The sequence below is a fragment of the Notolepis coatsorum genome, assembly GCF_963971535.1.
Source record: "Notolepis coatsorum genome assembly, chromosome: 14".
Lineage (NCBI taxonomy): Eukaryota > Metazoa > Chordata > Actinopteri > Aulopiformes > Paralepididae > Notolepis > Notolepis coatsorum.
Genome location: NC_140178.1, coordinates 92,649,872 through 92,675,129, shown reverse-complemented (window position 1 = coordinate 92,675,129; position 25,258 = coordinate 92,649,872). Strand labels below are relative to the sequence as shown.

At 48.6% G+C, this 25,258-nt stretch overlaps 1 protein-coding gene across 1 annotated transcript in view; it reads left to right on the top strand.

The window, feature by feature from the left end:
- The window catches only part of wizb (WIZ zinc finger b), a 62,139-nt gene extending 37,231 nt beyond the window's left edge, over positions 1-24,908 (top strand). Inside the window, 4 exon segments of the mRNA XM_084329208.1 lie at positions 15,605-15,929; positions 17,743-17,831; positions 17,833-17,909; positions 22,546-24,908. Coding sequence (XP_084185334.1) covers positions 15,605-15,929; positions 17,743-17,831; positions 17,833-17,909; positions 22,546-22,897 — 843 coding nt within the window. The 3' untranslated portion in view covers positions 22,898-24,908.
- Positions 24,909-25,258: the final 350 nt, after the last annotated feature.

Genomic DNA, 25,258 nt, shown 5'->3' with positions numbered 1-25,258 from the left:
CACTGTGTATGTATTATATTACACTGTGTATGTATTATATTACACTATGTATGTATTATATTACACTGTATGTATTATATTACACTGTGTATGTATTATATTACACTGTGTATTATATTACACTGTGTATGTATTATATTACACTATGTATGTATTATATTACACTGTGTATGTATTATATTACACTGTGTATGTATTATATTACACTGTGTATGTATTATATTACACTGTGTATGTATTATATTACACTGTGTATGTATTATATTACACTGTGTATTATATTACACTGTGTATGTATTATATTACACTATGTATGTATTATATTACACTGTGTATGTATTATATTACACTGTGTATGTATTATGTTACTCATGTGTTATTTATTATATTACACTATGTATGTATTATATATTACACTGTGTATGTATTATATTACTTATGTGTTATGTATTATATTACACTGTATGTATTATATTACTCATGTGTTATTTATTACATTACACTGTGTATGTATTATATTACACTGTGTATGTATTATGTTACACTGTGTATGTATTATGTTACTCATGTGTTATGTATTATATTATTCATGTGTTATTTATTACATTACACTGTATGTATTATATTACTCACGTGTATATGTATTATATTACACTGTATGTATTATATTACTCACGTGTATATGTATTATATTACACTGTATGTATTATATTACTCACGTGTATATGTATTATATTACACTGTATGTGCAGATGGAAACTAGCTCATTAGCTAATTCTGGCACATTTACATTGATGTGGAAACTGAAGATGTTCATTAATGTGCACTGTCCCTGGGTAAAATATAAACTAAACTTAAATAACTTAAACTAAACACTTATTGACAATATGGTATGGTTGAACAGGGGATATAAAATGCCTCGGCTGGCATCGCGACAGACATGTTGTGTTTGGAAAAGCTTCAAACGTGTCTTCTAACCGCTTTGAGCCTCAGGCCCGGGACACACCGCCTGCCTGAGTGCCGTGTGTGCGCTCGCAGAACCTGAGTGCCGTGTGTGCGCTCGCAGAACCTGAGTGCCGTGTGTGCGCTCTTAGAACCTGAGCACCGTGTGTGCACTCTTAGAACCTGAGTGCCGTGTGTGCGCTCGCAGAACCTGAGCACCGTGTGTGCACTCTTAGAACCTGAGCACCGTGTGTGCACTCTTAGAACCTGAGCGCAGTGTGTGCGCTCTCAGAACCTGAGCACCGTGTGTGCGCTCTTAGAACCTGAGTGCCGTGTGTGCGCTCGCAGAACCTGAGTGCCGTGTGTGCGCTCGCAGAACCTGAGTGCCGTGTGTGCGCTCTCAGAACCTGAGTGCCGTGTGTGCGCTCGCAGAACCTGAGTGCCGTGTGTGCGCTCTCAGAACCTGAGCGCCGTGTGTGCGCTCTTAGAACCTGAGTGCCGTGTGTGCGCTCTCAGAACCTGAGCGCCGTGTGTGCGCTCTTAGAACCTGAGCGCCGTGTGTGCGCTCGCAGAACCTGAGCGTTGCGTGTGTGCGCTCTTAGAACCTGAGCGCCGTGTGTGCGCTCGCAGAACCTGAGCGCAGTGTGTGCGCTCTCAGAACCTGAGCGTTGCGTGTGCGCTCTTAGAACCTGAGCACCGTGTGTGCGCTCTTAGAACCTGAGCGCCGTGTGTGCGCTCGCAGAACCTGAGCGTTGCGTGTGTGCGCTCTTAGAACCTGAGCGCCGTGTGTGCGCTCGCAGAACCTGAGCGCAGTGTGTGCGCTCTCAGAACCTGAGCGTTGCGTGTGCGCTCTTAGAACCTGAGCACCGTGTGTGCGCTCTTAGAACCTGAGTGCAGTGTGTGCGCTCTTAGAACCTGAGTGCCGTGTGTGCGCTCGCAGAACCTGAGTGCCGTGTGTGCGCTCTTAGAACCTGAGCACCGTGTGTGCACTCTTAGAACCTGAGTGCCGTGTGTGCGCTCGCAGAACCTGAGCACCGTGTGTGCACTCTTAGAACCTGAGCACCGTGTGTGCACTCTTAGAACCTGAGCGCAGTGTGTGCGCTCTCAGAACCTGAGCACCGTGTGTGCGCTCTTAGAACCTGAGTGCCGTGTGTGCGCTCGCAGAACCTGAGTGCCGTGTGTGCGCTCGCAGAACCTGAGTGCCGTGTGTGCGCTCTCAGAACCTGAGTGCCGTGTGTGCGCTCGCAGAACCTGAGTGCCGTGTGTGCGCTCTCAGAACCTGAGCGCCGTGTGTGCGCTCTTAGAACCTGAGTGCCGTGTGTGCGCTCTCAGAACCTGAGCGCCGTGTGTGCGCTCTTAGAACCTGAGCGCCGTGTGTGCGCTCGCAGAACCTGAGCGTTGCGTGTGTGCGCTCTTAGAACCTGAGCGCCGTGTGTGCGCTCGCAGAACCTGAGCGCAGTGTGTGCGCTCTCAGAACCTGAGCGTTGCGTGTGCGCTCTTAGAACCTGAGCACCGTGTGTGCGCTCTTAGAACCTGAGCGCCGTGTGTGCGCTCGCAGAACCTGAGCGTTGCGTGTGTGCGCTCTTAGAACCTGAGCGCCGTGTGTGCGCTCGCAGAACCTGAGCGCAGTGTGTGCGCTCTCAGAACCTGAGCGTTGCGTGTGCGCTCTTAGAACCTGAGCACCGTGTGTGCGCTCTTAGAACCTGAGTGCAGTGTGTGCGCTCTTAGAACCTGAGCGCCGTGTGTGCGCTCTTAGAACCTGAGCGCCGTGTGTGCGCTCGCAGAACCTGAGCGCAGTGTGTGCGCTCTTAGAACCTGAGCACCGTGTGTGCGCTCTTAGAACCTGAGCGCCGTGTGTGCGCTCGCAGAACCTGAGCGTTGCGTGTGCGCTCTTAGAACCTGAGCACCGTGTGTGCGCTCTTAGAACCTGAGCGCCGTGTGTGCGCTCGCAGAACCTGAGCGTTGCGTGTGCGCTCTTAGAACCTGAGCACCGTGTGTGCGCTCTTAGAACCTGAGCGCCGTGTGTGCGCTCGCAGAACCTGAGCGCCGTGTGTGCACTCTTAGAACCTGAGCGCCGTGTGTGCGCTCGCAGAACCTGAGCGTTGCGTGTGCGCTCTTAGAACCTGAGCACCGTGTGTGCGCTCTTAGAACCTGAGCGCAGTGTGTGCGCTCTTAGAACCTGAGCACCGTGTGTGCGCTCTTAGAACCTGAGCGCAGTGTGTGCGCTCTTAGAACCTGAGCGTTGCGTGTGCGCTCTTAGAACCTGAGCGTTGCGTGTGCGCTCTCAGAACCTGAGCGTTGCGTGTGCACTCGCAGAACCTGAGCGTTGCGTGTGCGCTCTCAGAACCTGAGCGTTGCGTGTGTGCGCTCGCAGAACCTGAGCGTTGCGTGTGCGCTCGCAGAACCTGAGCGTTGCGTGTGCGCTCTCAGAACCTGAGCGTTGCGTGTGCGCTCTCAGAACCTGAGCGTTGCGTGTGCGCTCTCAGAACCTGAGCGTTGCGTGTGCGCTCTCAGAACCTGAGCGTTGCGTGTGCGCTCGCAGAACCTGAGCGTTGCGTGTGCGCTCTCAGAACCTGAGCGTTGCGTGTGCACTCGCAGAACCTGAGCGTTGCGTGTGCGCTCTCAGAACCTGAGCGTTGCGTGTGCGCTCTCAGAACCTGAGCGTTGCGTGTGCGCTCTCAGAACCTGAGCGTTGCGTGTGCGCTCTCAGAACCTGAGCGTTGCGTGTGCGCTCTCAGAACCTGAGCGTTGCGTGTGCACTCGCAGAACCTGAGCGTTGCGTGTGCGCTCTCAGAACCTGAGCGTTGCGTGTGCACTCGCAGAACCTGAGCGTTGCGTGTGTGCGCTCGCAGAACCTGAGCGTTGCGTGTGCGCTCGCAGAACCTGAGCGTTGCGTGTGCGCTCGCAGAACCTTTCCTGACTGCTGACGCACGCCTTGCTGTGAATACAGCAGTCACTTGCTCCACCTTACTAGCCAGGGGAACATTCACCCTGAAGCACTGGTTATTCTTCTTCCGCATGTTGACATGCCGGAATGCTGTGATTGGCTTCTTCTCTTCTTCTGCTTTGTCACATGCCTGGTGCGCCCAGCAATCACAGCGCTCCGGCATGTCAACATGCGGAAGAAGAGACAAATCCATTTTCATGCAACGCTGCTCTCTGTGATTTTTACTTGTTTATAAAAATTATTTAAAATGTTTATTAGCAACGCCGAGCTTTCAAACCTGCCCCGCTTTTGTGTGTGAAACCCTCGTGCAACTGTGAGTACATTTGAAATTTCTCTGTGATACATTTTGAACGAACCGTTGGTAAATAACCAGTGCTTCAGGGTGAATGTTCCCATGGCTAGTAAGGTGGAGCAAGTGACTGCTGTATTCACAGCAAGGTGTGCGTCAGCAGTCACGATGTGTGTGCACTCGCAGAACATCTTGCTTTTCATTTTGAAGCCCGAGGTTGACAAGTCAGAGCAGCAGCGTAGAGATTCGACACCAAGCCCATATCACGCTGTCGGGGAGTGGAGGCTGTCGGGGCGTCGGCGCTGTCGGGGAGTGGAGGCTGTCGGGGCGTCGGCGCTGTCGGGGAGTGGAGGCTGTCGGGGCGTCGGCGCTGTCGGGGAGTGGAGGCTGTCGGGGCGTCGGCGCTGTCGGGGAGTGGAGGCTGTCGGGGCGTCGGCGCTGTCGGGGGGCGTGGAGCGTGGAGCGTGGAGGCTGTCGGGGCGTAGAGGTTGTCTGGGCGTGGAGCGTGGAGGCTGTCGGGGCGTGGAGGCTGTCGGGGCGTGGAGGCTGTCGAGGCGTGGAGCCTGTCGGGGCGTGGCGGCTGTCTAGGCGTGGAGGCTGTCTGGGCGTGGTGGCTGTTTAGGCGTGGCGGCTGTCGGGGCGTGGTGGCTGTCTAGGCGTGGCGACTGTCGGGGCGTGGAGGCTGTCTAGGCGTGGAGGCTTTTTAGGCGTGGAGGCTGTCGGGGCGTGGCGGCTGTCTAGGCGTGGAGCCTGTCGGGGCGTGGCGGCTGTCGGGGCGTGGTGGCTGTCTAGGCGTGGCGGCTGTCGGGGCGTGGTGGCTGTCTAGGCGTGGCGGCTATCGGGGCGTGGCGGCTGTCTAGGCGTGGCGGCTGTATAGGCGTTGAGGCTGTCCGGGCGTGGAGGCTGTCGGGGCGTGGAGGCTGTCTAGGCGTGGAGGCTGTCTAGGCGTGGAGGCTGTCGGGGCGTGGCGGCTGTCTAGGCGTGGAGGCTGTCGGGGCGTGGCGGCTGTCTAGGCGTGGAGGCTGTCGGGGCGTGGCGGCTGTCTAGGCGTGGAGGCTGTCGGGGCGTGGCGGCTGTCTAGGCGTGGAGGCTGTCGGGGCGTGGGGTGTGGAGGCTGTCTGGGCGTGGGGTGTGGAGGCTGTCTAGGCGTGGAGGCTGTCGGGGCGTGGCGGCTGTCTAGGCGTGGAGGCTGTCGGGGCGTGGCGGCTGTTTAGGCGTGGAGGCTGTCGGGGCGTGGAGGCTGTTTAGGCATGGAGGCTGTCGGGGCTTGGAGGCTGTCGGGGCGTGGAGGCTGTTTAGGCGTGGAGGCTGTCGGGGCGTGGCGGCTGTCTAGGCGTGGCGGCTGTCTAGGCGTGGCGGCTGTCTAGGCGTGGAGGCTGTCGGGGCGTGGCGGCTGTCTAGGCGTGGAGGCTGTCGGGGCGTGGAGGCTCTGGGGGCGTGGAGGCTGTTTTGGCGTGGAGGCTGTCGGGGCGTGGAGGCTGTCGGGGCGTGGAGGCTGTCGGGGCGTGGCGGCTGTCGAGGCGTGGCGGCTGTCGAGGCGTGGCGGCTGTTTAGGCGTGGAGGCTGTCGGGGCGTGGCGGCTGTTTAGGCGTGGAGGCTGTCGAGGCGTGGAGGCTGTTTAGGCGTGGACGCTGTCGGGGCGTGGCGGCTGTTGCGGCGTGGAGGCTGTTGCGGCGTGGACGCTGTCAGGGTGTGGAGGCTGTCGGGGAGTCGACGCTGTCGGGGCGTGGAGGCTGTCGGGGTGTGGAGGCTGTCTGGGCGTGGGGTGTGGAGGCTGTCTGGGCGTGGGGTGTGGAGGCTGTCTGGGCGTGGGGTGTGGAGGCTGTCTGGGCGTGGGGTGTGGAGGCTGTCTGGGCGTGGGGTGTGGAGGCTGTCTGGGCGTGGGGTGTGGAGGCTGTCTGGGCGTGGGGTGTGGAGGCTGTCTGGGCGTGGGGTGTGGAGGCTGTCTGGGCGTGGGGTGTGGACGCTGTCGGGGAGTGGGGTGTGGACGCTGTCGGGGCGTGGGGTGTGGAGGCTGTCGGGGCGTGGGGTGTGGAGGCTGTCGGGGCGTGGAGGCTGTCTGGGCGTGGGGTGTGGAGGCTGTCTGGGCGTGGGGTGTGGACGCTGTCGGGGCGTGGGGTGTGGACGCTGTCGGGGCGTGGGGTGTGGACGCTGTCGGGGCGTGGGGTGTGGACGCTGTCGGGGCGTGGGGTGTGGAGGCTGTCTGGGCGTGGGGTGTGGAGGCTGTCTGGGCGTGGGGTGTGGAGGCTGTCGGGGCGTGGGGTGTGGAGGCTGTCGGGGCGTGGGGTGTGGAGGCTGTCTGGGCGTGGGGTGTGGAGGCTGTCGGGGCGTGGAGGCTGTCGGGGCGTGGAGGGTGTCGGGGCGTGGAGGCTGTCGGGGCGTGGGGTGTGGAGGCTGTCGGGGCGTGGAGGCTGTCGGGGCGTGGAGGCTGTCGGGGCGTGGGGTGTGGAGGCTGTCGGGGCGTGGAGGCTGTCGGGGCGTGGGGTGTGGAGGCTGTCGGGGCGTGGGGTGTGGAGGCTGTCGGGGCGTGGGGTGTGGAGGCTGTCGGGGCGTGGGGTGTGGAGGCTGTCGGGGCGTGGAGGCTGTCGGGGCGTGGAGGCTGTCGGGGCGTGGGGTGTGGAGGCTGTCGGGGCGTGGAGGCTGTCGGGGCGTGGAGGCTGTCGGGGCGTGGAGGCTGTCGGGGCGTGGGGTGTGGAGGCTGTCGGGGCGTGGGGTGTGGAGGCTGTCGGGGCGTGGAGGCTGTCGGGGCGTGGAGGCTGTCGGGGCGTGGGGTGTGGAGGCTGTCGGGGCGTGGAGGCTGTCGGGGCGTGGAGGCTGTCGGGGCGTGGAGGCTGTCGGGGCGTGGGGTGTGGAGGCTGTCGGGGCGTGGGGTGTGGAGGCTGTCTGGGCGTGGGGTGTGGAGGCTGTCGGGGCGTGGAGGCTGTGGGGGCGTGGTCACCATCAGGGGCGTGGCCACCGTCACGCAAGCCGCTACAGTTCAGCGAGGCAGTCGTCATGCCGCCTGTGTGAACATTGTGTTACTGTGATCCTGCCTCTTTAAAGCAGCAAATATCACAGCAGCGACAGATGCCAGCGGTACTCGGCTATTGACTTGATAGTTGCCATAGTAACCACTAGGGTGCCAGGCAGCTTATGTTTCATCTTAAGATAAATGACGGCAAGGCTCTATTGTTGGAAGAGAATGTACATTTCCCCCCCCGCCCTCCTTGAATTAGTTTTTCTGGTGCATTTGCGTCACCGTCACCCGGTCTCCCTGCGCTGCCATGTGACACACATACAGAACACATTACCTCCAAATGTCCTTGTCATTTTACTGGAAGGCTTTCTTCTTTGACTGGTGAAGTGAACCCAACTAAGTTATATTGCATATCGTATTGTATTGCTGCTGGAATGGAGTGTTAATCAATAGTGTGATCGGGGTATTAAGACTGGGTTCAGTTCACCACAGGTAATGAACGTTCATTCACCCTCAAGGATTTCTTCAAAGGTTGGGCAACCTTCTCACTCAAGGGGCTTTCCAGTGTTTGAATTAAAGGCACTCCCTGAACTGAAAGTGAATTGACTGCAACCCAGTCTGTTATTGACTTGGTCAGTGTATTCAGGACAGGGCAGTGTTACCAATGGATCGTAAAGAAAATATCATCAAGTGTGCATAACAAACTATTTGTTGTCATCCCTACAAACACAATTGTCAGTGATCGCGGGTGGGGAGTCCTGAGTCCTGGTTGTTGCAATAGCGACTCCTACTGGTTGGTCGGGGCACCTGCTCAGCGGGGGAGAACTCCTCGCTGTCAGATGAAAAGAAGCAGCTGACGACTCCACATGTATCGGAGGAGGCGTGTGGTAGTCTACACCCTCCCCAGACCAACAGTAAGGTAGTTTACACCCTCCCCAGACCGACGGTAAGGTAGTCTACACCCTCCCCAGACTAACAGTAAGGTAGTCTACACCCTCCCCAGACTAACAGTAAGGTAGTCTACACCCTCCCCAGACCAACAGTAAGGTAGTCTACACCCTCCCCAGACCGACGGTAAGGTAGTCTACACCCTCCCCAGACTAACAGTAAGGTAGTCTACACCCTCCCCAGACTAACAGTAAGGTAGTCTACACCCTCCCCAGACTAACAGTAAGGTAGTCTACACCCTCCCCAGACTAACAGTAAGGTAGTCTACACCCTCCCCAGACTAACAGTAAGGTAGACTACACCCTCCCCAGACTAACAGTAAGGTAGTCTACACCCTCCCCAGACTAACAGTAAGGTAGTCTACACCCTCCCCAGACCAACAGTAAGGTAGTCTACACCCTCCCCAGACTGACGGTAGGGTGGTCTACACCCTCCCCAGACCAACAGTAAGGTAGTCTACACCCTCCCCAGACCAACAGTAAGGTAGTCTACACCCTCCCCAGACCGACGGTAGGGTAGTCTACACCCTCCCCAGACTAACAGTAAGGTAGTCTACACCCTCCCCAGACCGACGGTAGGGTAGTCTACACCCTCCCCAAACTAACAGTAAGGTAGTCTACACCCTCCCCAGACTAACAGTAAGGTAGTCTACACCCTCCCCAGACCAACAGTAAGGTAGTCTACACCCTCCCCAGACTAACAGTAAGGTAGTCTACACCCTCCCCAGACTAACAGTAAGGTAGTCTACACCCTCCCCAGACTGACGGTAGGGTAGTCTACACCCTCCCCAGACCGACGGTAGGGTAGTCTACACCCTCCCCAGACTAACAGTAAGGTAGTCTACACCCTCCCCAGACCGACGGTAGGGTAGTCTACACCCTCCCCAGACTAACAGTTAGGTAGTCTACACCCTCCCCAGACTAACAGTAAGGTAGTCTACACCCTCCCCAGACCGACGGTAGGGTAGTCTACACCCTCCCCAGACTAACAGTAAGGTAGTCTACACCCTCCCCAGACTAAAAGTAAGGTAGTCTACACCCTCCCCAGACCAACAGTAAGGTAGTCTACACCCTCCCCAGACTAACCGTAAGGTAGTCTACATAAATAGAAACGCTCTGAGGACCCTAGCTGGAGCCCTCATCCAATGTCACTTTGACTATGCTTGCACTTCATGGTACAGCAACATATCAAAACAAATGAAGACAAAGCTCCAGACCTCCCAAAACAAACTAGTGAGACTCCTGCACAACCTTCACTTTAGGACTCACCTAACGCCAGCCCACTTTAGCAGTCTGGGATGGCTTAGGGTTGAAGAAAGGGTACACCAGCTTAAAATGCTACTGGTTTTTAAAGTACTGAAAGAAACGGTCCCCAAGTACCTAGTAAATTATTTTAATAAAGTAGGAGGTCCACAAACACGCCACAAGAGGAAGCCCCACGGACCTGGTCCCGCAGAGAGTCAGGACATGCATGGGGAAAGATGCATTTTTTTACTCGGCTACGGTAATGTGGAATGCCCTGCCAACATTCATAAAACTCCTGGGCCCTCATGCATCAACGTGGACGTAGAACTTGACCTACTTCCACACGTAAGCACGGAATGTAGAACTAGCGTACGCACAGGGAAGTCGGCATTCATCACACGTGCGTACGCAGGCTCTATGCCCTGCCGTGTTGATGAATACCACTTTGTTCTACCGTCAATGCTCGTGCATGATTATCCATATATGGTCATGAAAATGAGGAAACACCCCCCATGGGATGTGAAATAATGGACCGACCCGAGCGGGACTCCGAGAAACTCCACGGAGAATTCACTGCTGTCGAACCAAGAAGACACTATCGCGTATTATGATTTATGGGATAAATAAAAGGCGGACTTGTAAACGGTGATGTCAGATATCAACGGCTCCCTAAGACCATTGCTGCAATTCTGCCTGGACAGCTCAAAATACTAATAAAGACCGTTCGTTGACCACTGTTTGGCGTTGGTTGTGTGTCATTATAACCGTGCTGTAATATGAATGCCTTTATTAGTTGTGTTCGATTGGCTATATGATTTTTAGAGGCATCTATTTTGTTGTCGGCTAATAAAGACCGCGCTGGAATATGACTGCCTTTTCCCGTGTTGTTTGATTAATACCCACGGATTAAAGTTCTCCTCAATTCTATTCCAAATCGCGATGGATCTCCCGTCAATTTTCTACCTGCTGCATATGATTTCTAGAGGCATACTACAATCTATTTTGATGTCAGTATTGGGTAGCCTATATAAACAATATAATACGAGAGCATATACAAGAACAATGAATCTCACTGCATGTATGATGTATCCTGCCTTTCAATACATGAACTTGAATTCCATCATGTTTGTGTGCGGGACTCAAGGCTGCTGTCACAATGGGTGGTACCGCCGTACAGTAATAATAACAGTCCACACAATATCACGATCCATGCCATAGCCTATGTTCCATTAGGACATGATCTGTGACGACAAATGTTCTAGAATGTTTGATTAAGATATCATACTCTGACAGCATGCCTATGAGCAACAAAAACGCGAACTTGAATCCCATCATATAGTCTGTCCACTATCTGCATGGTGTCATTGCAATGCGTTTTCTATTCTTTCTTGTACAGTAAAAAGGGGGAAGAACACTATATTCATATGACTTATTCTGCTTACAGCTTCGAAATTCCACTTGTTTCGTTTAACGTAAAGCCTTTTAAATATAATCAAAACGTTCCCGTGTTTCGGCGGTCTGTGCGCAAAATAATAACGAGTTGAGCTTTATGATTTATGATGAATTGAAAATGGGGGACCCTGATGTAAACAGGACGAAAGTTGGTCTGCATCCCCAATTAACAATTGTATGTACTGAGCTGTACTGTACTGTACCCATTCTGCAATCTGTTAATAAACTTTTCAATCAATCAATCAATCAAGCTACGCGGAGCGCAGTCAGTCAGTAGCCTACACCCCGTATATTCCGATAACGCTATATAAACCATGCTGCATTCATTCTGAGAGAAAGATCTATTATTCCAAATGCTATTTATAGGGTTTTGACCATAATTACACTACTGTTGCTATCTTACAATGAACTATAATGAACTACGGTTCATACAGAACATCCAGTGTTATTATGCACAGAAGCTCATTTCCTTGTTGTAATAATATATTCTACCACTGGGCGCTAGGTACGCCAGGTCTGACCTGTGCGTAGATGTACGCACGAAGTCAAGTTCAAGTTCAAATTGATGAATCCCACTCTTTGCTTAGAAATGATCGTACGCACGGGTTACGCACAGATCTGTGCGTAGAACACGTTGATGCATGAGGGCCCTGCTGAACTCCCCTCTCGGATTTAAATCCGCCCTAAAAACATGGCTCAGCAGCAATTCAAATTGGTCTTGCAGGAACGGTTTGGGAGAGGAAGGTGTTTTAGGTTGCGTGTTCCAAAAAATGTACTTAAAGTTTAAAGCTCAATATATCAAAACATGGCACTTTATAGTGAACAAATAACAAACTTCGGTTCAAATAACAAACTCAGCAAGACCGACGGCTTCTCAGTTACAGTGGGTGACAATATTGTCACAAGGAAAGAAGATATTACCTACCTGGGTTCCATCCTAGAGGAAAATCTTTCCTGTGACAAAATGGCATCCAATGTAATAAAAAAAGTCAACCAACGAACTCGATTCTTGTACCGGATCTCCTCACTGGTAAACAAGAATACCCTGAAGACTCTGGCAGGAGCACTCATTCAAGGGTACTACGACTATGCTTGCACCTCATGGTACCAAAGCACCTCAAAGGCGCTAAAAACAAAATTACAAAAATCTCAAAACAAACTGGTCAGACTACTGCTTGACCTTACTCCTAGAACCCACCTCACCCCTACCCACTTTGACAACCTAGGATGGCTTAGAGTAGACGACAGAGTACAGCAACTTGCAATGGGCCTGGTCTACAAGATACACTACACGACCAAGGTACCCATGTACATGTCAAAATACTTCCCAAAGGTCAGTGAATACCACGATCACAACACCAGAGGGAGCTCCACAAATCATGTTAAACCCAGATTCGGCTCAAACAAGGGACTAAACACGTTTCGCAATTATGCCACATCAATGTGGAATGCCCTACCCAAAGCTGTAAAGGAATGTGAATCACTACCCACTTTCAAAAACACTCTCAAAAAACACCTACGGGAGACTGCAATTCGAAACTGGCCCCTGTAAATGTCCTAACACAACCCCCTCCAATGTACAGTAAATTACCAAGTATGGTCTTGTCAATATTCCAATGTACAGTTTTGTTTGTACAGTTATACAGTGTCCCCCACCCACCCCTCCTACCCAACCTCCCCCCCCCACTCCTACCCAACCCCCCCCCCCCACCCAACCACCTCCAATGTACAGTCCCCCACCCCCCCCCCACCCACCCAACCACCTCCAATGTACAGTCCCCCACCCCCCACCCCCCCACCCCCACCTACCCAATCCAATGTACAGTTTATACGTCAAATGTATATACTCTTTTTTTTCTGGACTCTTTTTGTATCACAAACAGTACTGTATTTGCAAATCTGGTATGTCATAAATGTATAGATGTAGCAGTACTGTCTATCTGTATGTCATGTATGTCATATATGTTACGATGAATTGAAAATGGGGGACCCTGATGTAAACAAGACGAAAGTCTTTCTCTGGTCTGCATCCCCTTAACAATTGTATGTATTGAGCTGTACTGTACTGTACCCATTCTGCAATCTGTTAATAAAGTTTTAAATCAATCAATCAATCAATCAAACAGGCACTTTATAGTGAATCCAAATTCTTTTTGGATTACAGAAAATTATCACTAAAGTGCTATCTGTTGCAGCTGCACTGTTTTCCATGAAAATACCATATTTGGATAAGTTTGACCATTTCTAAAAATCTGAAAATCATTATTTAATAAAACACAGAAAAGGATCACCAAGTTACTCTGGATAAAAAAAGACTTTACAGACAACATTGAGACAAAGCTTCCTGACACATCTCCATCCAAACTCTTGGAAGAACTCATTGAAATCTCATCTGATACCACCTGGAGAGCTAGTTTCAGAGTGTGGTGCTGAGTACCAAGTATCTCATGATGCAGCAGTTAAGGTGTTGATACCATTCAGCCCCACATATCTGTGTGAAGCTGGCTTTTCATCCATGACAGCTCTGAAAACAAAATATAGGGCCAAGTTGAGCCTTGATGATGACATGCGTGTTGCCTTGTCAAAGATCTCCCCACGTATTGACCGTATTATTAGCCAGCAGCAGCGGACCTCGCATTGAGCTAGAAATGTCCACTGAGTGAACGAGTGCTTATTTTCTGTATTTATTTATATTTTTTGAGAAATGGTAACTTGGTGATCCTTTTCTGTATTTAAAAAAAATACATGATTTTCTGTTTTTGAGAAATTGTCAAACTTATCCAAATATGCTATTTTTATGGAGAACAGTGCAGCTGCAACAGATAGCACTTTAGTGATCCTTTTCTGTATTTAAAAAAGAAAATACATGATTTTCAGTTTTTTCTTAAATAAACATTATTTTGAAAGCAAGCACTTTTGTCATCAGATTCAGATTCAGACAACTTTATTGATCCCGCGTGGGGCAATTCATATTTGCAGATTCACCAACAAGCAACAAAGACAAACAAACAACAAAACATCTCAACGACAGCACGGCAAATAAAAAGAGTCATTGTATCATCATTGTAGCAAAAAAGACAGGACCGGAAAAGTCTTTATCGTATGTAGGGGGTGCCCTGGAATATTTTATTGAACACAGGGGTGCCTTGGCAGCAGAAAGGTTGAGAACCCCTGGTCTACACCCTCCCCAGACCAACAGTAAGGTAATCTACACCCTCCCCAGACTAACAGTAAGGTAGTCTACACCCTCCCCAGACTAACAGTAAGGTAGTCTACACCCTCCCCAGACCAACAGTAAGGTAGTCTACACCCTCCCCAGACTAACAGTAAGGTAGTCTACACCCTCCCCAGACTAACAGTAAGGTAGTCTACACCCTCCCAGACTAACAGTAAGGTAGTCTACACCCTCCTCCCAGACTAACAGTAAGGTAGGTCTACACCCTCCCCAGACTAACAGTAAGGTAGTCTACACCCTCCCCAGACTAACAGTAAGGTAGTCTACACCCTCCCCAGACTAACAGTAAGGTAGTCTACACCCTCCCCAGACCAACGGTAAGGTAGTCTACTCTACACCCTCGACCAGGAAGGGAATTGGCCTAATGACTCAATTGAATGATGGGAGAAAAGCATGAAAATCACAACAAAAAAATCTCAGTCAGTGTTTTTGGGGCTGTGATATATATACTTAGATTCAAGAATTCAAGATGGTTTATTGTCATGTGCACAGTTAAACAGACAGTTTGCCATACAATGAAAATCTTACTTTGGTAGTCCGCGCTTCACAAAATCACACAAACATATTTAAATTAGAGCTGGGCCGTTAACGGCGTTAACGTGCTGCGTTAACGCTATACTAGTATCGCGCGATAATATAATTAACGCATTAATCTAAAAAAAACCCCCCTTTTTTTTTCTTTTTTTTTTTATATATATATATATTTTTTTTTACCTTTATTTACCCAGGGTAGGTTCGCTGAGCACAGATGCTCTTTTTCAGGAACGCCCTGCTTCACATTCACACAGTTCCATTCACACATGGGAGCTGCCCAGTACAACCACAGTTGACACCTTTGGCCACTGAGCAACTCCACTGGAGCAGTTGATTCAAGCCATGTCACATAGTTCAAGTTTGAAATGATTCTTTCTGTTTTGCTCCTGAGAGTGCTAGATACTGCACTGTACTGGTAATATTATTTATTTGTGTTAACTTCTGAATAAAACAACATATTAAACACAAGTACATCTTATTGAACATTATTTTGATATTTCATTACCAATTATCATAGCAAAACAGCTTTTTCAAACAGTCTGTAATGCATTTTTGGAAACAGGAGATGGGCTCATAATGGGCCACCTGGCCTGAGAAACATAAGGAGGAAAGAAAAAGTAAGGACTTACTTCTGGTCATATTTGGGTAGAAACACACATATTTTGAATGCCCCTTCGGCATTTTTTTTTTTTTTTTTGAGACATTTTAATCTAGATTAATCTAGATTAAATCCAGGATTGCAGATAGATTAATTCTAGATTAAAAAAATGTATCTATGCCCACCTCTAATTTAAATACAAGCGAGTGGAAAAAAAGAAGGTAAAAAAATAGATAAATACAGTGAGGTAACATTGCACGTTCCGATTCAGTGTTTACAATGTAAATGGAGGTGACAGTGGGTCACAGCAGCAGTTAAAAAGTGTCTTTAGTGATTCATAGTTAGCGTAGCTCAGTGTAGCTCAGCTCCATGTCAGCACGGGGACCAGCGACTACCGCACATGCCGGGTAAGATAAAAGCGTCTCATGTCTCTCTACTGTGTTCTCTCCCGTCTTCCAGAAGAGCTGCTCTCCTGTCTCTCCGCTGTCGGACTCTGACCACCTCCTCTCCGTGTCGTCCCAGAAGCCCTCCTCCCTCCTCCTCCTCCTCCTCCCCCCAGTGGTCCGCGGTGGCTCTGAGCCAGGTGCGGACAGTGAGTCACGAGGTCAGCCACGGGCCATCGAGGACGGCGGAGGGCGAAGCTGGTACCAGCCTCCCTGGCCCCTCCTCCTCCTCCTCCTCCCGCCAGGACCAGCCACAGCAGCCCCGCCCGGCACGCCAGCACACTCCCCCCCGCCTCAAGCACAGGTCGCCCGCAGTGAGCTCAACGTCCGCCTCCCTAGAGGTGAGGGGAGGTTTACTACACATCCACATCAACAGTCATCTCTCTCTCTCTCTCTCTCTCTCCCACTCTCTCTCTCTCTCTTCTCTCTCTCTCTCTCTCTCTCTCTCTCTCTCTCTCTCTCTCTCTCTCTCTCTCTCTCTTGCTCTTGCTCTCTTGCTCTTGCTCTCTTTATCTCTCTCTCTCTCTCTCTCTCTCTCTCTCTCTCTATCTCTCTATCTCTCTCTATCTCTCTCGCTATCTCTCTCTTGCTCTTGCTCTCTTTCTCTCTCTCTTGCTCTCTTCAATCTCTCAATCTAATCTCTCTCATAATCTTTCTCTCTCTGTTTGTCTCTCTCAATCTTTATCTCTCTCTCTCTCCTCTTTGTCTCTCTCTCAATCTCTCTTTGTATCTCAATCTTTCTCTCAATCTTTCTCCCTCTCTCGATCTCTCTTTCTCTCTCTCTCGCAATCTCTCTCTCTCTCTTTCTCTCTCTCCCATGCTCACTCACTCACATACTGTAACAATGCTGTCAAATTACAAACATCTCAAAACAAACTAGTCAGACTACTGCTTGACCTGACTCCTAGAACCCACCTCACCCCTGCCCACTTTGCCAACCTAGGATGGCTTAGAGTAGACGACAGAGTACAGCAACTTGCAATGGGCCTGGTCTACAAAATACACTACACGACCAAGGTACCCATGTACATGTCCAAATACTTCCCAAAGGTCAGTGAATACCACGATCACAACACCAGAGGGAGCTCCACAAATCATGTTAAACCCAGATTCGGCTCAAACAAGGGACTAAACACGTTTCGCAATTATGCCACATCAATGTGGAACGCCCTACCCACAGCTGTAAAGGAATGTGAATCACTACCCACCTTCAAAAACACTCTCAAAGAACACCTACGGGAGACTGCAATTCGAAACTGGCCCCTACAAATGTCCTAACCCAGTTGTACAGTAAATGACCAACCCCACCCCACCTACCCAACATCCTCCAATGTACAGTTTCTACGTCAAATGTATATACACTCTTTTTCTGGACACTTTTTGTATCACAAACAGTAATCTGGTATGTTATAAATGTATAGATGTAGCAGTACTGTCTATCTGTATGTCATGTATGTCATATATGTCCTGATGAATTGAAAATGGGCGACCCTGATGTAAACAAGATGAAAGTCTTTCTCTGGTCTGCATCCCTTAACAATTGTATGTATTGAGCTGTACTGTACTGTACCCATTCTGCAATCTGTTAATAAACGTTTCAATCAATCAATCAATCAATCAGTCAAGTGAAAGAGTTTTTACCTGAATTGAAAGTTGACATGGTACTCGAAGTTGTGACTGAATTTCATCACCCAAGAGACCTTGAAACTCATTCAAAACCCCCAAATGTATAACTTCATAAATACATGACTGTCAATCTGAAAATGAGTTGACCCTCATGGAGATGCAATGTTTTCACCCGACAGCAGTGACGCTAATACTTAATTCAGAGGTTCAACCCACGATGCTCAATACAGGCAGGGTGGCTTAGAGGTAGAGAGGCCGACTAGTAAAATGCCGCTGGAGATTGGAGGATAATAATAATAATAATTACTTGCATTTATATAGCGCTTTTCTAGACACTCAAAGTGCTTTACAATGTAAGGTGGAAATTGCCTCCTTCACAACCACTGGTAGCACCCAACCTTGGGCTACGCAGCTCAATTGCACTGCATTATGTGTATTAAGACGGGATATGCATAAAGAGGAAAGAGCGACAGTTCCTTTGCCTCGTGGCAGATTGACAGTGAGGTCTTCTTCTTGATCTCTCCACAGGGTTTGAGAGACGGCCGCTGAAGCACCCGTCGCACCCCGATGGCCCGGAGAGGGAGAGCGGCCCTCCCAAGCCCCCGCGTTCCGGCACCAGTCCCAGCCCTGGTGCCCAAACCCCCCTCCTACCCCCTGGTCAAACTAGTGGGCAAGTTCTACACCTTGAAGTGCCGGTGAGTCGGGCGGGGGGGTCTCTACGCATGAACCCTTTTACTGCCACGCGACAGAAGGTTAACCCTTTACAATCACACAACCGACGGTCGCGGTCGGTTGTGTGATAGTAAAGGGGTTAACCTTCTGTCGTGTGGCAGTGAAAGGGTTAACCTGGCTGTCGTGTGGCAGTGAAAGGGTTAACCTGTGTATTGTCACAGTGAAAGGGTTAACCGTTTTGGTAGCGTGGCAGTGAAAGGGTTAAAGGAACACACCCAATGTTATGGGAAATGCGTTTACCGTCCTCTTCCAGAGTCCGACGAGAAGATAAGATACCAATTTCCTCTCTGTGCGTTCAGTAGAAAGCTAGCCTAGCTTAGCACACATGAATGGAAGAGGATACGGACCACTAGCGCTAACTGTTGGGCCAAAAACACCTCTCCCGGAGTTTTAAGCTAAGCTAGTTGTTGTGAAGGGCCAGATTAAACCGAATATATATATTTATTTATATATATATATTTAATTGTATTTGTATATTCTCTAATATTCCCTGATATCCCTTGTATATTCCTTGTACAATATGCATTGAATATCCATTCTAGCCTACTGAACATCCCATAATAGTCTCCATTCTACTATTGGTCGAGACCTTGGTGCCAGGCTGCCATACCCCTCAGACCCAGTTCAAACGTACCGCTCCACATGTACGAACAAGTCCTAGTTCCGCGTAGGAATCTGACTACCGCACCACTAATGGGACTATTTGTTCATAGTGCGTATATATACTGCGCTACTAAAGTAGGACTTTCTTTTCAGTCCAGTTTCTTACCCTCCAATAGAGTCACAGACGTAAAGCCTCCCCGCGACGCCACGTGTGGGAGTAAGGCCAAGTTCGCCTACCATCGGTATTGAGACATCGTGTATATTAATATTTGAATAGTCATATTTGGCACTATATCGTCGAGTTGGACGTAGTCTATTAAGCTAATAATAGTCTGTTAATATATAGTGCTTCGTGCGGTGAGAATACTACCGTAGTCAGTACCCCATCGTTTCGGGCAGAGAACTGGCTGCTTACCCAGGGTGGTTGACCCTATGTGAAGCTGCACCCGAGGAGCCCCAGAGCCGACGAGCGAGTGGACCTGTATACCGGATTATTCTACCGACGACAGCCCGCCTTCCCAGGCACGGATTATGCTTTGGATACTTTGATTATTCCATGGATAAAGACCCCCGACACTGCCGTGTGTTGGAACCCCCCCCCCCTGGAGAGGACGCAAGGTGAGGAGACGCTCTGCAAGACGAGGTCGCTTCACGTCTCTCCCCCGTGGACCGGAGAGAGCCGGCCCACAAAGAGTCCACCTGCTTTCATCTGTGGTCCAAGGATCGCCGGCGCATTGAACGGCACTACAGTGGGTTCACCTGGGATACCCTTGGCCGGACGAGGCAGCCGGATTCTACCCTCCCCCCCCTCCTACTCCTGTCGGCTTACAAGCGACCGGATTAACCCCCTCTAGTGTATCTAGTATAATCATTAAAGTATCATTGCTGTTATTCCTTAACTATTCCAGGTCGTATATTTACCACCTGCGCCTTCAGAGATTGGACATTCTCTATTGATATACCGACGAATACTCCTTGCCATAAAAGTGCATACTATTTCAATTCATAAATGTAATTAAGTGATTAAGTGCTTATTCTACACACCATCGCTGTGTAGAAATAAAGACCTGTTTCTAATTCGTACATTTGTGTTGGATCCGTTTCATCTACGTGAGAGTGTTCATGATAATATATTTATGCCGTGTACTGGGTGGCCGAATATTAAGTACAAAGGTAGTGGTAGTAAGTATCATATCTAGTAATACAGTCAGGGAATTGTACCCCTCAGTTACACTAGTGGTTTGTATCTGCTTCAATTAATTTGTGCTAAACTAGGCTAGCTTGCAGCCGGATAGGTTTCTACTGAACGTACACGTTGGTACCTAATCTCCTCGTCTGACTCTAGAGAAAACGGTAATTTCCCAGAATGTTGGCGTGTTCCTTTAACATCATTTCCAGAAGAAATGTCCATCCGGCCCAAAACTGATTTGGTTGATTATCGTGCAGGATAACAAGACAAAAATGTGATATGAGTTTCTAGACTCATAAACTACCAGCCTACCCTGTTTTATTCAACGTTTCTATTTTCTGAGGGACTTGAGAGGAGCTTTGGCTTTGTATGATACTTCCAGAGAATAATCTAGGGACGCATTTTAATCTTCCCCAGACCCACACTTTGAAAAGACCCTGCATCAGACGAGAGCGCTGGCTCTCAACCTGATACATCCCAAAAGGATATTTAAATACATTATCCTTTTATAATCTTTTGGTTTTGCTGCCTTTTTTTCTTGTGAAATAATGAATACTTGAAATCTAAAAGCTCCTCCTTTAATTATGAATCAAGTTAAAAACAGAGCCTCAAAAGAGAAAATAACAGGCGCAATGTGCAATAGTTGTGACCGGGTACACACACACACAAACCCTCACACACACACTTGACTTCCATGCTAATAATAATAATAATAATAATAATAATAATAATAATAATAATAATAATAATAATAATAATAATAATAATAATAATAATAATAATAATAATAATATCTTAAATTTATATAGCGCCTTTCAGGAGACCCAAGGCGCTTGACAGCTAAGGGAGGGGGACAGGGAACAACGTAACAACAAAATAATAATCAAAAGGAAAGAAAGAAAGAAAACTGTGAAAGGGTGAAGACTGTGGCCACTAGAGGGTGGGGACACTTTAGTGGACCAACCAATCAGCCAGCCAACAGAGCGAGCTATTGACCATATTCACACGGTGGCCATTTTACCCTCATGTTCATGTTCATGTTTATTTAAGGATCCCCGTTAGAAGCAGCTAGATGCCTCTACACATACACACATATACTGTACATACATACATACATACATACATACATACATACATACATACATACATACATACATACATACATACATACATACATACATACGTACGTACGTACGTACGTACGTACGTACGTACATACATACATACATACATACGTACATACATACATACATACATACATACATACATACATACATACATACATACATACATACATACATACATACACATATACATACATACAGTCATACATACATACATACATACATACATACATACATACATACATACATACATACATACATACATGTACACATACACATATATACATTCATACATATACACATTCACACATACATACATTCATACATGTATACTGTACATATTGCTGTTTAAAAATGGTTTCAAAGGTCACGCATTCTATGCGTGCTTGATCATAATGGAGGTGGTTGTGCTGTTTTTTTTGTTTCGTTTTCTTTTAGAATGGAATAGAATAGAAAATGTTATTGCCATTTCAACACATGGTTGATTGGGATTTGTCTTGGTGCCACATACAGTACATACATTATAAAAACATACAATATAAAAACACAAGAATACATGCAATACAATCCCCACAATAAAAATGCTACAGTACCTAAAATAAATTGCTCAGTGTTCCAGTTTAAAGTGCATATTGCCTTAAAGTGCTTGTCGGCTGGTGCTAGCCCTTGTGGTGCAAAGTGCCTGTACATTTGGGGGGGGGGGGGGGGCACAAATGAAAAAAGGTGGAGAACCTCAGATTGCATTATGAAGCCGCGTTATGACGCCGCATGTTATGAAGCTGCATGTTATGAAGCCGCGTGTTAAGTAGCCGGCCGCGTGTTAAGTAGCCGGCCGCGTGTTATGTAGCCACGTGTTATGAAGCCTCGTGTTATGTAGCTGCGTGTTATGTAGCTGCGTGTTATGCAGCTGCGTGTTATGAAGCCGTGTGTTATGAAGCCGTCTGAATTTGAGATCGTCCCTTAATCCCCGAGCAGCGCTCCACTTGCTAATGTACTATATTGAGAATACAGAGAAGGATTTGTAGGCAAATGTGAATGAATGCTGATATCACTGCAACCTTCTCATATCACAATGAGTATAAAAGCTTTTATGAAAATTACTAAGGGTGTTTCTGTGCACTGCATTTTTTCCTATACTATACCTGTGCAGGTTTTGCTAGAAGTGTGTGTTATTTAATTATGAAAGAGATTAAATTAGGTATTGTGCAATGTGAGGCCCAGCTTATGTTGATCTGTCTGTCTGTCTGTCTGTGTCTGTCTGTCTGTCTGTCTGTCTGTCTGTCTGTCTGTCTGTCTGTCTGTCTGTCTGTCTGTCTGTCTGTCTGTCTCTCTGAATACCTGTCTGTCTGCCTGTATCTGCCCACCTGTCTGTCTGTCTGTCTGTCTGTCTGTCTGTCTCTCTGAATACCTGTCTGTCTGTCTGTCTGTATCTGCCCACCTGTCTGTCTGTCTGTCTGTCTGCCTGCCTGCCTGCCTGTCTGTCTGTCTGTCTGTCTGTCTGCCTGTCTGTCTGTCTGTCTGTCTGTCTGTCTGTATGTCTGTCTGTCTGTCTGTATGTCTGTCTGTCTGTATGTCTGTCTGTCTGAATACCTGTCTGTCTGTCTGTATGTCTGTCTGTCTATCTGAATACCTGTCTGGCTGTCTGTCTGTCTGCCTGCCTGCCTGTCTGTCTGTCTGTCCCAGGTTCTGTGAGGTGGAGTTCCATGGTCCTCTGTCGGTCCAGGAGGACTGGATCAGGCACCTTCAGCAGCACATCCTCAAACTGAACTACAACAAGCCTGCTAAGGCCCGAGCTGAGGACCCCGCCCCGGTCCAGGCCGCTGTCACAGCCCCACCCCCAGCCTTAGCCTCTACCTCCAGTAGCACCTCTACAACCACACCTGTCCTCAGCTCCAGCCCAGCCCCCCGCCCCCCCAGTTGCTCCCCCACGCCTCCGGCCGAGTCCGCTCCAGCCGTCACTGCCACACAGATAGCAAAGACCTCAGAGGAGCGGCCCGGCTCGACTCCCACCCCCCCCGCCGCCCGAGCCGAGTGAACCCGGTCTCCGCTACGCCCCGGCATCCTTCTTCTTCTGACGTGTTTTCTTTTCTCTGTTTACGCCCGTTCTTCCATCCACTTCTTTGCTTTGGCCTTTTTTCTAGAGAGTTTTGAGGACGAGTGCCCCCCCCCCCCCCCCCCAAAAAAAAAGAAAAGAAAAGAAAGAGAATCCTCTGAGCCCCGAGCACCTTCGATGCAGCCTTCTAGACTGTTACTAAGCCCCGTCGCCATGGGAACGAAGCCCTCCCGACTGATCCGGGGAGGGGGCGGCTATCTGGACTGTCCAAGGTTACGGGGAGGTATGAACCCATGTTTTGTTTCGCCTTGTCTTTAAAGAATGTTTAGCCAGTCGCTGTACGCCTCCTGCCGCGCGGTGGTTGATCCAGAGGTGAATACGACCTCTGTGTCCAGCGTCGACCCCTTCCATCTGAGAACAGCTTTACCCCCCCCCCCCCCCCCCCCCCCACCCCCCACCCCGTCTAAACAGTGCTTTACTGAGACCAGCGAGGCGTCACACGTTCCTACGAGAAGCACTTGAAACAAGAGCACACCTGTAGCTCTGGCCTCAGCCTCTTTACCAAATGGTCATGAGATTAAATGATGCATTTAGGTATAATCGTGTTGAGTCGTTGAATGGTACAGACTTTAAACTTGCAGTAACACTTTAACAAAATGTTGATTATTATGGCACTTTTAATGTAAATTCTGTCACTGAGCACTTACCTTATAAACCCAAGGAGGGGGAGCAGAATTGACAAAGATGAACCCTGATTGGTTGAGGGAACAGGAAGAGGAAGCACACCCTAGAAGGGAACCCCCCCCCCCCCACGCCCCTCAATTTGCATTATGATGTTAAAACGACACAAACATGGTTTACTGTCCCCAAAATGTCCCTGTTGCCTGAATGTAGCTTAAAGCAATCTTATTGATATCTTATATGCACACACATACACAATCAAGTATGTACAAATATTCCCGCGACACGTCCCCAGATTACTGTGCCATTTATAATTCCATCTTTTATGATGTTATTATTCCAATAGTTTTGCTGTTATCAGCAAATAGGGCTGCTGTTGTGTGTTAACAGCACAATATCTCTTTGTAATCTGTGTTATGGATCAGATACTGTAAGTGTTTAATTACCTTTTTAATCTGTGTTATGGATCAGAGAAGTGTTTAATTACATTTTTAATCTGTATTATGGATTAGAGAAGTGTTTACGGTTATCTATTTCAAGTTTTATCATTTGCATTTGCAGCGTTGCCATTTCTTTCTTCCTGCCTTTTCAATGAAAACCCACATATTTTTTTTAATAATTTTTTTAAATTTTATTTATTTATTATACATCTGAATGTGGTAAGCTAGGTCGTTTTTAAAGCTACAATTAGAACGTCAAAATGTTTGAAAGTGAAGTCACCCTGTGCACTTTGCGCGAGCGTGTGAGTTCCGTGTTATTTTGTACGTGTGTGTGCACGTGTGGCGCGCGTGTGCGTGTCTCTTAACACTAGCACAGCCGACAAGGGGTCAAATGACCCCTAGGCATTTTCAATAAATGTATCCTCGTCACTCGGTCGAGCTCCAGCTCTGTCACTCAATGACTTTTCCTAAAAGTACCCGTTTTATCTGGCACGGTTTCTGAAATTTCTAAATGACTTCAGGAAAATGTAATTAGAACGTTATTCCACATAATGGGCCGTTGGAACAGACGAAAGTCACAGCACTTTGTGAGCATCTAGCGCAGGGGTGGCCAACCAGTTTTTTTTATATAAAAAAAATTTGTCACTCAAACCTTTCATTGTGGTAAACCTCATATTTTTATATTCAGAGGTAATTATATAGTTTACACTGTTTATTTTTCTCATATTTCTCATATAAGCTGTCGGGTCATCTGACCCGCGTTATTTTTTTTCTTAGCCACAGTTTGCGGAGACGCTCTCTGATTGGCCACTGACGTTTCTGGTCATGTGACATGTGCGCCCAATTGCGTGACGAGCTGTGTCTTTGCCCATTTCCGCCTCGAACAGCATGCAAACTACCTAACGCCTAGTTTATCACTGGTTAAGCTTAGGCGACTCTTTCGAAGTTGGTTACGGTTAGAGTTTGGAATCAGGGCTGGTGTTCTATCGCCCTGCTCTAAGACAAACTCTAACCTTAACCAACTTCGAAAGAGTGCCTAAGCTTAACCAGTGATAAACTAGGCGTTAGGTAGTTTGCATGCTGTTCGAGGCGGAAATGGGCAAAGACACAGCTCGTCACGCAATTGGGCGCACATGTCACATGACCAGAAATGTCAGTGGCCAATCAGAGAGCGTCTCCGCAAACTGCGGCTACGAAAAAAACAAACGCATCTGACCCGTTC